A 13,748-nucleotide genomic window follows, 5' to 3' on the forward strand; every position below is an offset into this window, starting at 1 on the left:
CTTTCGAGACGTGATCTCCCTCTCTGCCTGTAGCTACGGAGACAAACGACTGATCTGTTTTTCTTAGCAGTCTGGTTTTGTTTACATAGTAGTGGACCGCCCTACGCACATCTAGGGTGTGTAGTTTCACCTCAGCTGAGCTTTGTGGGTCTTGGAAGAAAGCCGGAAACTCGTTGGACTGGTTTACGTGGAATTTAGAAATAAACTTAGGTGAGAAACTAGGGTGTGTACGTAAAACCAGTTTATCTTTATGAACTGTAAAGAATGGATTCTGCACTGACAGAGCCTGAATTTCACTGACCCTTCGTATAGATGTTATTGCTACTAAGAAGGACGTTTTATAAGTCATGTGTTGAGACTGCTTTTATGCATGGGTTTGAATGGGGGGCCCATGAGTTTAGTAGCACCACGTTAAGGTCCCATCCTGGTGGTGGGTTTGAAATAGGAGGGCGAAGTCTCTTTACTCCTTCCATCAAAGCTTTAACCACTGGTATCTTCCACCACGACACCTCGTTATGGGAGGTGGTGTATGCTGACAGTGCTGCCAAGTGTACCTTCAGTGAGTTAAATACCAGTCCTGCATCCAGCAGCTGGAGCATGTATGTGACAATTGTGGAAGGAGTGCAATCAACTGGGTTGACTTGCTTATTCTTGCACCAGATAATGAATCGTTTTCAATTGTCAAAGTAGCAGTGCCTCGTGTTTGGCTTCCTAGATTATTTTAGGATGTCCATACATCTCTGTAGTAATTTGAGATGTCCGAACTCTACGACCTCAGGAGCCATGCCGCCAGGTTCATTGAGTTGGGTTGAGGATGCACCGTTTGACCTTGGTGCTGGGACAGTAGGTTGTACTAGCCCGGGAGTTTGATAGGTTTGCACACCGCTAGTCTGCGTAGGTGTAGGTGTAGGAACCACGGTTGTCTTGCCCACATGGGAGCAACTAGGACGAGCGTCATTGATTCTATGTTCATCTTGTAGACCACCTTCCTGATGAGGTGTTGGTGGAAAAGCGTATGCAAACATCCCTGACCAGTTCATCCACAGGGCGTTCCCCTGGGAGTCTGGCTGGGGGAACCTGGATGCAAATCCTGGGCACCGTCTGTTTTCACTTGTGGCGAATAGGTCTATAGTGGGGAAACCCCACTGAGAGAAGATATCTTCTACGATTTCTCTGTGTAGACACCATTCGTGTTCCTCTGGGAGGGGATCTCTGCTCAAAGCATCCGCCAGAGAATTGAGATCCCCAGATGACAGGAAGATCTTCCGTCTGAGTGCCCATATCCAAATTTTCTGGGCAAGCTTGGACAGATTTGGCGAACGAGTCCCTCCTTGCTTGTTTAGGTAAAACATGGCTCTATTGCTGTCTGTCTGGATCTGCACTGACATATTCAGCAGGTAGGGCTCGAACGCTTGAAGCGCTCTGAATACTGCCAGAAGCTCTAGCAGGTTGATGTGATTCTTGGTCCCACTGAGTGAGACCAGAGATCCTGAGCTGTGTGGTGGAGGTGGTGAGCTCACCACCCTGTCAGGCATGCATCGGTTGTGACTACCGCCTGTATCCACCAGTGAAGGCTTTGTACCAGTGTTGGCGAAACGACCACTAGATCGTCCCACTGACCACTTGCCTGAGACCACTGTTTCGCCAACCTTTCCTGCATGGGACGTATGCACAGGCGCGCATGGGGGACCAGGTAAATACATGATGCCATCATGCCCAGCAAACGCATTGCTTTGCGTACCGTTATCTGGCAACCGGCCTGATATTGCGGAATTTGCAGCAGTATATTTCGAATTCTTACCTCTGACGGAAAGGTCAACCCCTCTTGCGTGTCTAGGATAGCTCCTAGGAACTGTTTGGAGGTGCTTGGCACCAGACTTGACTTCTTCTCGTTTATTGAGAAACCTGATTCGAAGAGGAGGTCGATTGTCCTTTGAATGTTTGTTCTGCAAATTACTGGGTTCTCCCCCGTGATGAGCCAGTCGTCCAGGTAAGGGTACACCGGGATTGCCTCCCTGTATAGGTGTGCTGCCGCAACCGCCAGTACCTTGGTCAATACCCTTGGAGTCGAGGCTATTCTGAAGGGCAGTACCTTGAACTGGTAGTGCCGAATGTCCACCTTGAAGCGCAAGTACTTTCTGTGCGCTGGGAACATGGAAATATGAAAATAGACATCTTTCATGTCCAATGTTGCCATGTAATCCCTTTTTTAGGAGGGGGATTACCTCTTGGAGAGTAGTCATGCAAACATTTTGGGGCTTGACATACTTGTTTGCAGGCCGTAAATCCAATACTGGGCGCATTGTCAAATCTTTTTTTGGCACAAGGAAGTAAGTTGAATAAATACCCTTGTTTACCTGGTGTCCCGGGACGAGTTCTATCACGTCCTTTGCTAGAAGATTGACGATCTCCTCGAGGAGGATTTTCTGGTGGTCCAAAGAATGTATTTTTTGTTGTGGAGGGTGGTTTTGGCGACGCTCTAACAGTCTATGCAGTATCCTGCGGACACTGGACAGTTGTAACTCGCCAGCAGGGTGGTGGAGTTGGCAATCCTTGCCTGGTAGGCGGAAGTGGAGGCTACTTTCCAGCCCAAGCCATAAATCTTCTTGCTCTCCTTGTCGGGAGGAGCTTCTGACGATGACAAGGGTGTTCCCGCCCTCTTACGGGTGTTTGTAACTACCAGGGAGTCCGGTTTCAGATGCCCTCTTATGTATAGTGGGTCTGTTTGGGCTGCCCTGAAAAGCTTCTGAACTCTGGGGTTTACCGCCCTAGTGAGATTGGGATTAACAAGGGAAGGGTCTATCCTTCGTATTGACTTAAGGATAGGGATGGCCTGGGCAACAGGTCGCCTTTCTCCCACTAACTCCTCAGCAAAGTCCCTCTCTTCCTGAGCACCCTGGGTGTCAATGTGGAAGTGTTCTGCCACTCTGGACAGCACTTCATTCAAGAGAGGCTGGTTGTCGACAGGGGAGTCAGTAACCAGGGGTTCTTTATATACCAGGGAATCTACCCTGTAGGTTTCTGGGTCGCCGTCCTCCTCCTCCTCCTCCTCCTCCTCCTCATAGTAGCCCGTCCCAGTTTGTTCTTCCAACATGCCCAAATCTGGATCCTCACAAAAGGATGGATCTCCCCGATATTGAGAATAGGGCTGTATACCAAAGGGGTCTGAAGTAGGAGCTTCAACTCGGGACTTCTTACTTGGGGGTACAGGATCCTTAGAGCCTGAGGGCGTTGAACCGTCGGGGGTATAAAAGAGAAAGTGTTCAGGGTTTTTGGCATAGAAATCTGCCAATGATGACATCCTTGACATGACTGTCTATGTCATCACTAGACCATTCTCTTGAACTGGGAATGATTCTTTCTTGGAGGCCTTTCCCTGTTTTATCTTGACTAGACCTACTGGTTTGAACAGGGGCCTTTGGGATAACAGAAGACCAAGACTTGTCCATCTGTTTATGTGGAGTAGAATGTTTTTTGAGGTGTGGAAGGAGGCTGAGACTGCTTCCTTTGTTGTTTTTCCCCTTCCCCGTGGGTGGTAGAGTGTTTACCCTGTTTTTTTTCGCCCCTTCGGAGCCTTTCGACGCCTGGCGCCGAGGTTCAGTGGTAGTGTCCCTATCTCTCGAGTGTGGAGGTTGGGACTCGGGAAAAGCTGTTGCGCAACCTGTTGACGCCAACTCCTGGAGTGCGGTCTGGGGATAGAGGTCGGGTTTCGTCTTCCGACGATCGAACCTCGTTACCTTGGGGAGCGAGGCACTCTTGGCAACAGTGGATGGTTGCCTGTAGTCATGCAGCGATCTAGATCGAGAACGCCCAGAGGACACTGATTCGGGCCGTTCTCTACGTGCCTCTTTCTGAGTACTCGACGTGCGCGTCGAGTCTCGGTTGGACTTCATTTGTTTTGTGGAAGTGCTGTGGGTAGCGCTTGTGTCGCCGGGGGTCTTCCCCATAGCCGCCTTGCCGGACGACCTTTCGAGGTTGGGGACTTGCGCTTGGCTGTCAATTGATGCCACGTTGCCCTTGCCGTCCGAAAGCACGGCGTCACTGCCATCGCTGAAGGCGCCCTCCGCTGCCATGGCCTCTTGACGTCTGGCGTGGTGGGCCCAACGCTTGATCCGACGGTCCTTGAGTGTTTTCGGTTTGAACCTACTACACGCTCTGCAGTTAGCCTCGGGGTGGTCCCTCGGTAAGCAGCGATTGCACGTGGCGTGTCAACCCAAGGGTACTTGCGGTTTGCAATTGGGGCAAAATTGGAAAGGAGTACCCTCCATACGCACCTTGTGGCAGCGGGCTAATAAGTGTAGGAATATATAAGAATGTACCTATTTACCGAAAGAATGTAGACTATGTTCACCCCCCACTCTCCCTACTTGCAGGGCCGAGGCCAGAGGCCTTCCGAGGCCCGGGCCGAGGCCAGAGGCCTTTCCGAGGCCCGGGCCGAGGCCAGAGTCCTTCCAAGGCACAAATCCGTTGTGCAGCTCTCGACGGTCGATTCTTTCTCCGGGCCGGCGTCGAGTGTGGATGTTCGGTGACTCGACGTTGAGGTGGAGAAATGGGGAAATATAACAATATTTTAGCAAATGTATGGCTAAGGCCAGGGAACTCCGCAGAATGCTTCCGACCAGTATGGTGGAAAAAAATGATCTGAGGGTCCTAGACGCATGAGGTAGCATGGGTACAGTGGACGTCACACTAGGGATAGTATTACTGGCACACCCTGTGTCGACGCCCATTTTCGAGTTTCAAAAAACAAACTAATACTCTGCAGCTTCCACTAGATGTCGGCCTATGCACAGCATGTGATCTAAGCAGATTACACAAGCCTCAGAAATATATATAGTAGCATGGGGGAGCTGCAGGGGTCTCCCCCCACATGTATGTGTGGTGGGGGTTTAAAAAAAACAAGAGACGCAATTTTTGGCCATCAGAATTCTGGGCGTCATAGTGATCACATATATCTGTTTCAAACCATTATTTTGTGTTTTTGTCAGAGGGAGCACTGGTCCTGGATTTAGAGGCTACGAACTGGGAGACAAAACTGCCTCCTGGTTTTCTGAGCTTTCGCCTAGGGCCCCTTGGGGCAATGGCTTGCCGACGCATTTTGCGATCTTGGAATCTTTGAAACCCAGGTAAAGACCTAGATCGGTAATCAGACTTTTGAGGGTAAGAGGACTTTGCGGCAGGCTGCTTTGTTAGGGCGGATAAAGACTTTGCTGTCAAAGTGCTTGTTGCCCTGGTCTTCGCTAACTCATCGTCAGAACAACTGTGGAAAAGGTCTTTACGTAGAACCTTCTCATGCACCGCTTTTGTAAATTTGGTTGCGTGTAACCACGCCTGCTGACTAACATCCATGCCCAGCATAAACCTTCGGCATAAGTATCCACATGATGTGCCACATATTAGATTCTAATAAGTCCTGGTATTGAAATCAAGTCTGTACTGAGGGATAAACTGTTCGAACTCAGACAGTTCCCTCCATGGATTTAGATTAGCTGCCGCTAACTCAGTATTTTTCTGTTGAAGCTGGAGGCCAGAGTTTGTGACGACTTTCTTTCCTACTGCCTCTAAGGCCTTTTCTGCCTTCAAGAGCACCCGTGCCGCAGGGGAAGAAGTTGCTGAGGATTTGAAAAGCATGATAGTCGCTGCCACAACAGTTGAAGACAGAAGGGGACATGTGGATAGGGGAACATCTTCAGACACTTACAATCTGTACCTGGTGTCTACTTTTTTTATTTACATGTTTGCCCGTGTGTGGCTTCTCCCACACCTTACAGGCTTCTGCCAAAATGTCTTTTTGAAGAAAAAGACTGGAACACTCATGAGGCTTTACTGTAAGAACTCTTGACAACACTCTGGTTTGCTGTGCAGGAGGTTCCGGAGTTGGAATGTCCAAGAACACCATTAAGATCCAAGACCCTATAATGAAAGGCTTGGACTGAAGTTGAAGGATCGTCGTCCTCGTCAAGTCAGTCTTACCTCGCCATTTTGGTGACATTGTCCTTAGGTGGTGAAAAGCGTGGAGCAGGAGTAGTCGTCTCTGGCTCCAAGTTCAGGCACCTGCTTCAGTGGAGGAAGAGACAGTAAAGGCAGAGCTTTCATTGGAGGAGGCGGTGGTGGAGGAGACGCTTGAGGTTTGGAAGCAATTTCCCTGAAGAGGTCCTTAAAGTATGCCCTCATTGGATCAGAGGGAATTAGGTTTTAGAGACGGCAAACAAACGCTTCCTCTGAAGATGGTTTTGGCTGTGGGGATGGAAATGGTCCAAACTGGCTATGATGCTACGACTCTGCTGATACTCGCTGCCAAGAAGGACATCCCAAGTAAGGATCCACATAGTGTAATGGGACTGATGTAGGAGGCAGCGATGGAATGTGGAAGAGTGATCAGCAGAGCATATGACACATTTCCAGCCACATTAATTATTACCCTTACACACCCCCCCACAAATATTTGTAGTGAAATGCATTAAAAAAACTTCATTGAAATCATCTTCAACAAAATCCCCTCCGATGTAATCTACGTACACCCAAATACTCACATTTTTTATGGCGACAGCAGGGAAGAGACAGATTAAATAAACCAGCAGAAAAGAGGTCAAGGAGTGCGAAAAACAAAGAAATAGACAGAAGGGCAAAACAGGCCAGATATTAACAGTAGGTCAATACAATTATAATGCAGATGTCTTAACTTTAGTTGATAGCTATATGTGTGGCTATACACAACCATGAATTGTCTCGAGTGAAGATACCTTGCAAGGATATGTATGGTGTAGTGGGCAGAACACTGGAGACTGTGCTTACATAAATAAAAGATGGTTGCAGGTTCTCGGTATGGGGGACCATATGTGAACTCCTGGCCTTGCACAATCTACATCCACCTGTTGGAGAGCTGAGGTAGGGGGGTGCATAGCTCACACTTCTGAGCTTGAGATGCTTTCTGGCTTTTGGTTCTATACATTTAAACTTCTGATAAATTCACGCAGGAATGTCCACACATCTTTTTAAATGCATTCTTAATTATGAAGTTGGGCAAAAGTAATGACTAGTATAAACACAGCGCAGTTCTCACAGGATCGTGAAATGCTTGCACAAGTTCCTAGAGTACAGCTGTATTTGTAGAGAGTCTCACAGGCCAATGTAGGGACAATCGCCTACAAGTCCCAATCTTATTCTTTGGGACCTTGGTCCCAGGTTATCAAATGGAGTGGATTACAAGGTCTGCACACTGGGAACAAAATTAATGCGAGGACCCCAACAAAGGAGTCTAATCACAAAGTTCAACATCCCAATCCAAAAACGAGGTTGTAACATCACCAGCCTAGCAAAGACATTTGTAGGAGGGCCATTTAGCACAGACACCTTCAATAATGATAGGGCACTGCCCACATAAAGGTTACCACCTACCACAGTCACCTCATGTCACCACTTTTGTTTATTTTTAGACCAGATGTACTTCAGAACCACATTAAAAATATTATTCAGATATTTTACATCTAATATTTGAAGAGTCAATGAAGCTTCATACTGTTGATTCGGCACGTTAACAATGTTAATGCAGTCATATTTAATCTCAAGACAAGAAATGTTGGCCATGATACTATTATGTGCAGTTTGATATATTAAAGAATGCCAGACAGTGCTTGTGAACAGTCTAAATTTGCCTGTCTATCGAGCACTAGCGCCAAGAGAAGAGGTACATTCCACAATAAGCAGCAACAGTAGACGTGCACTTAAATTTCACAACCTATTTCAAAATGCCACCACACTGCTTTTAATAATGTAAGCCACAGGGAACAACTATATCAGAACACTTGAATCAACGGCGGTGAAGTATGTGACCATTTTTGGGCATGTTGAATATTAGAAGTCAAACGACTCGAGCACGTATTCACACTCCAAGAGGTGATGCGATCACACAATACAGCTCTAAACGACAGCCTGCAACTTGGGACCATTGCTGTTATCGGGCCAGTGAAGCCCGCAGAACTCTGGATTATTGCTAATAGCACCTCGAGGTTCTAATAGCAATAGAAAAATAAAAACCACGCTGCTCTGCTTTGTTAAAGTCAGGATTGCAACGGAATTGGAAGGCGGGGTGCCACTCTGAGCCCCTCTTCCAGGTCTTACCAGGAAGCCAGCCTGAAAGAGCTGGCCGAAGGACAAGATAGAGGAGCCAATTTAAGTTAAGTTGGTGGGGGTCAGGGGTTCTGTTGAGGGGCTGGATTTGGGTGCAGGAGGCAGGGCAGGATGGAAAACAGTAGCACCGGTGATGGAGGAGGTGGGGGGAGGGGGGTACAGGACACAGCACTCCGGCTGCTCCAAACCCGGGCTTGTATCAGTAGATTCTGCCTTTGTTTGGAGCAACCCGATTGGCTCCTGCACCCGCTGAGAGTGCCAAAGGTAGTTCAAACATGGCATATGTAGTACTATGTAGATGCCATTATCCCAATAAATTGCACATACTCTTTGATTGAAAAATCAGTTCCAACAGTGTTCAGACTACTACACTGGTTTGGGCTTGGAAGCAGCTCTCCACAATAGGGACGACTCTCCTGAATTATAGTAATTATAGAATGCACCATTGTGCCACAAGCATATTATGGACATGCCTGGGGTCAAATCCTCAAACTCGTTCTTGTATTCCAGAGACGTTTCTGAAGAAAAGCCCTCTGCCATAAAAACACCATATAAGTATGGTAATAGGTGTCCCTATGCAGCCCAACCTGTAATATATTTGGGAGTTGTACACATTTATGTTGCATTTCTTCGTTTGGCCTCAACTTTGAACAAGAAGAAAGCACCCATTGCTGCAGTCCCAAGGTTACGAATTGAATATGAAAGGCACATCCTTTTACACACACTTATGATTGGTTAAAATATGTGTTAAGGCTAAACAGTAACATGCTTCGGGTTCTCCTTACATATTACAGTTAATGACCCCCCCCCCCTTAAGTGGTAAGAACAAGTATGCTCATCCTTTTTGCATTGACTTGATTAAAGCTTGGCAGTTAAGCGGTTAAACAAAATTCAACCACTAATTAAAATGAGAGCACAATGAGCTATTTTCAAAGACACATTTGATGGGACCTTTTTAGACACAGAATTCGTCATGTAAAAATGGTGATAACATGAGTTACTATATTCAATGATCCATAAAACAAGCCAGTGGAGAATGACGAAGACTGGGGCTTTTTCAACAGTTTCCCCGTTTAGTCGAAACAGGCCAGTTGCACTCACAGTAACCTTTGAGGAACAACAAAAGAGGATAAGATTTCATAAATTCAGGAGCATGGTCATATTTGTTGGTCATCAATTATGTCCAGTCTTTACGTTGATGCGTTTACATAAAATGTCCTTGCTTATTGCGGAGTCATTTTTGTTGAGTCACATATATATTGTGTTATGCTGTACATTAGACTATGTCCATTTTAGTTTAGGGACCCCCAGAACACATTAGGGATTTACTTCGACATTTTCTTCTGGGGTCAAGCAACACAGGCATGTTTTAGAACACAGTCACAAAATGCATTCAGGGCAGCGGTTCTAGCTGTCCCCATTGTGTCAAGGGAAAGGAGCACCACAGACTGTTCCTTCTGTGTGCGAGAGGCAGTGCTTTGGTCTCTTGGTGCCCAAAGATGCTATTACAGAGCTCCCATCGTTGCCCTCAGATCAATCATCCTCTGGATTCTCCAGAATCAATCCCACTGGTTGACAAAGCTCTGGTGCAAAGTGTCCTCTTACACTCAGAGCACCCAGGTACCATTCAAACATTTGGTGGCCAAGTAAGTTCTGGCCAATGCATAAACTTTCATCGAGCATTCTCAAAGGCAAAAAAGTGGATCCAGAGGAATCCTCAGATTCAATAATTGCACTCACCTACAAAGTCGAACTCCTGGATAGAACTCAAATCACCAAATTACCCTACATGGCTAAAAAAGTATCTGGCCTGTGGATTTTAAAAATGACAGCTTCCATTTTGAGAGCCTCCAGGAAGAAACAGGCTCAGCGACTCCCAAAATGGATACAACTCATGCATCCAACATTTGAAAGCACCCTGCCACCAAGCAGAACCAGTACAACTGTTGGGGACAAATTGAGCCACATATACCTGAGACCATAAGGGGCTGGCTAGTACTCCCTGCATTACAAAAAGTGAACAAGTTTTAGGGGGACGGGGAGGTGACAAACATGAGCAGAAAAGTGGAATTTCTAACACTTTAATGTATATCCCGTACAGCAGATCAATAAAATCATGATCCATTCTGCATAAATCATGCATATTCATGGAAGAAATGCTTTGCGGTGTAGCTCCTGGCAGTTGGACACTTTGGTCGCCTTACCTTCCAAACGTGTTTACAAGGACTCCAACCAGCAGAGATCCTAGCATCCCACCAATGGCAAAGATGGAGACAGTCACAGAGTACATCACTGTCAGTGGCCTTGGAGTCAGTGGCTCTCCAAAGCGTTGGTACCAAGTGACATTGTAGAACCTTTTTATGTGCTGAAATGAAAGAATAGCATAAAAAATACCCTTAGATTGATGGGCATGTTTACATCAAGGAAATAACATTTTCTGGAATCTTCTAGTATGCTTCCTACCCAAAAAGTGTGAAAATCGGCCTACACAAATATTTTCTTAAAAAAATAAAACTCCAGGCTGATCCACCCCAAAACCCGCATAGCTACTCATTTCAAGTGAGCTCTATTTTGTTACAATGGGTAAGGTGCATTTACCAAGGTCAGACACCTTCTCCACTTTACACAGATTAGTTCTGCTAATAGACAGGACCGAGAATACTAAACACTATGTCATCGAAAATCAAAACTACATGGGTTCCAAACTTCATAACAGTTGAAGGGACTTTGGTTGGGTTTCCATATTAAAATCAGAGCATTGCATTGCAAAATTCACACACACTACACCAGCTTCAGTATAATGTGCCCTGTGTGTTCAGCTTTTGGTTTGGTAAAATACCACTGATGCCAACTTTGGGTATAACAAGCGCAACACAGACTCTTCTTCTCAATACAATTCAGAGAAGTAGAACCTACTGGATGCAAAGTCCGTGCCTAGACTAAGAGCGACTGTAGAAGAATACTTTAAAGCATGGAGGGACACAAATCATGGAAAACAGTGGAAAAACTACGGCTGCAATGGCAATGTTTGTAGGTCATTGTCTGGCTTGGTGTGGATGGTGCCGATTGTCCACCAATGGGCACCCTGAGTTATGATAATTAATGAAGCATGACGTAATTGCTCCGTGTGTACATAAATACACAAGTAAGTAGAATGAATGACATGGGGAAAGTTACCAATGTTTCACAGCACTGATCTCGTTCTTTTGACTACCAAGGGGATTTTTGTTTTCAGGTTAAACCCTAGCAGCATTAGTACAATTTTGAATTCAATCGGTCATAAAATCAGGACTTTCCTCGAATACTACTTGCTGGTGACAAAGCTAGTTTAGGGACAAGCAGAGTAAGCAAAGGACAGTGCTGGGTGAAGGCCATCCTGTCTCTATCTTTGAATCCTACTGGTTAAATCAAACCTGACCAAGCAAGCCTTTACCACCAGAGGAAATACACAAGACAGGAGGTGAACAAACACTAATCGCCAGAGGAGGATAGAACCAGATGTTACACTTGTGACGTATTGAACCGGAAGTAAATAGACACGTGATCGTAGTAAGACTGAGGAAAGGACTAATGTTTCAATATGAAAGAGGTTATTGTTCTGGGGCAGGAGGGGAAAACGAATCAAAAGTTATGCAAAATAGGGAGATGTTGAGCCTTTGGGCAGTTTAAAGATGAGGCGAGCTGGATGGTGTGGTTGCGGTGGCCCGGCTAGGGGGGTGGGATGTTACGATGTCCGAAACTTGCAAGTCTTGGAATAATGTTTTGCTTGCTCATCTCATTAAAGACTAATCTGGTGATTTTCCTGTTGACATTACTAATCCAATACTTAATGATTAACATTTGAGAAAGGAAATTAACCTCTTAACTGTGGAGGAGGAGGTATTTCATCCTCCACAGTGCGTTCCTAGTGTGCAGGACGAGATAGCTCATCCTCCTCAGTACTTAGCTGTGGGGGGCAGATCGCTCCCCTGGAGCAGCGCCGATGCTCCCGACCCCCAGGCTGTGAAGGAAAGACTTCACCTTCCGTGCCTGGGGTTCAGCCCCAATGACGTCAGTGCACGCTATGTGTGCCGACATCAGGAAGGGATATTTATATGCTGAAGCCAAAAGGCTTCAGCATGCAGTCATTTGTAGCCTGATTTCCTTGACCAAGGGCTCTTTGGAAGAGGGAAGACTTCCCTTTCCAACACACCCTTACTCAAGCAGATTGCTGGTCGAGGATCGAACGATTCTCGATCAGCAACCACCACTGGACCGACAGGGGATTTATTTTGGTGGTGCCCCCTCCACCAAGCCAAACTGCCCTCAACCATTTTTTTTTTTTTAAATGGGGCACAATGTTTTGCCTTCTTTGGGGGCATATGGGTGCTGTGTTGCACCCATTTGCCCCCAAGGAAGGCAAAAACAACAACTAAAAGCTGCCAAAAAGGCACACTTGGGGGCATTAGTGGGCTGGGCAGTTTCTTGCTGCTTCCCTGGGGGAGCATAATTGAGGGTCTGACACCATTTTGCCCCATTTACCACCCCCAGGGAAGCAGCAAGGACCACTAGGCCACCAGGGATATGATCTTTGGGGGTGGGGGGCTAGGACCAAAGGCAAACCAGCCCACCACCCCCAAAAAATGCCAACCAGATGGCATAATGTTGTTTTGCCTTTTTGGGGGGTAAATTGGTGCAGTTCTGCACCCATTTGCCCCCAAGGAAGGAAAAACAACATTTAACAACATATAGGGGAGTGCTTGATGCATCAGGGGCGTGCAGTAATAGAATTGCAGCAAGCAAAAATGTAGAGGTTTGACCCGGTAAAGGTGTACCCACCATTATAGCATTTAAGGGCAGAGGGGATTGCGGGGGTGTCACCTGCATCCATTACACGAATTGTAGCAGCAAATCCACTGCCTTTTTAAAGCGATTTTTTGTGTAAACAGCCATTTTTGCTACAATTTGAACACATGGAACCGTATCTGGAGGGCCATACGTGGCCCCGTCACTGTTCCCCCTGAACCCCCAAAGGGTGGGCAGACCCTTGCTGCTTCCCTGGGGGGCAACATTGGGGTTCTGTCCCCCATTTTGCCACCCTTGGGAAGCAACAAGGACCACTAGGCCACCAGGGATATGATCTTGGGGATACCCCCCCTATCCCGGTGTGATCCTCCCAGGCCAATCCGCCCCCTCCCCACTTTCAGCCCCAGGTTTTGCACCCATTTGCTCCCAAGGAAGGCAAAACAACATAGGTCAATTTTGCCAGAGGCACACTGTAGGGCCAGCCCCACCAGAAATACTCCCCATCATGGGGCAGATCCTTTCTGCTTTCGCAGGGGGCAAAGTTGATGGCCTGGTCCCATTTTGCCAACCCTGGGAACATATGGAGCACTAAGGCACCAGGGAAAAGATGTTGGGGTTGGGGGTTGTTTCGACCATTGCCGAATCCCCGCTGGCCGCCCTGGAGCTCTGGCCATGCAACGTTCCAGCTTTTCCCTCCAGGGAGGGACTGGGACCCTGCCGGGTCAACCCATGACAGCCGAAGGGCTGGGAGGCAGTCGACCCATTTGCGATGCAGACGCCCAAGGCTGGGGGCAGCACCCCCAGCCATCCTGGATCTGTGGCTGTGCCACATT

The 13,748-nt window shown here is 47.1% G+C and overlaps 1 protein-coding gene across 1 annotated transcript in view; it reads right to left on the reverse strand.

Annotated features, from left to right (window-relative positions):
• Positions 1–13,748, reverse strand: part of LOC138473115 (solute carrier family 2, facilitated glucose transporter member 9-like) — a 369,925-nt gene that overhangs the window by 249,429 nt on the left and 106,748 nt on the right. Inside the window, exon 3 of the mRNA XM_069611639.1 lies at positions 10,335–10,495. Within this exon, the coding sequence (XP_069467740.1) occupies positions 10,335–10,495 (161 nt within the window). The remainder of the gene's footprint in view (positions 1–10,334; positions 10,496–13,748) is intronic.

Source organism: Ambystoma mexicanum, chromosome 8 (assembly GCF_040938575.1).
Source record: "Ambystoma mexicanum isolate Mex_15411 chromosome 8, UKY_AmexF1_1, whole genome shotgun sequence".
In the NCBI taxonomy this organism is placed as follows: domain Eukaryota; kingdom Metazoa; phylum Chordata; class Amphibia; order Caudata; family Ambystomatidae; genus Ambystoma; species Ambystoma mexicanum.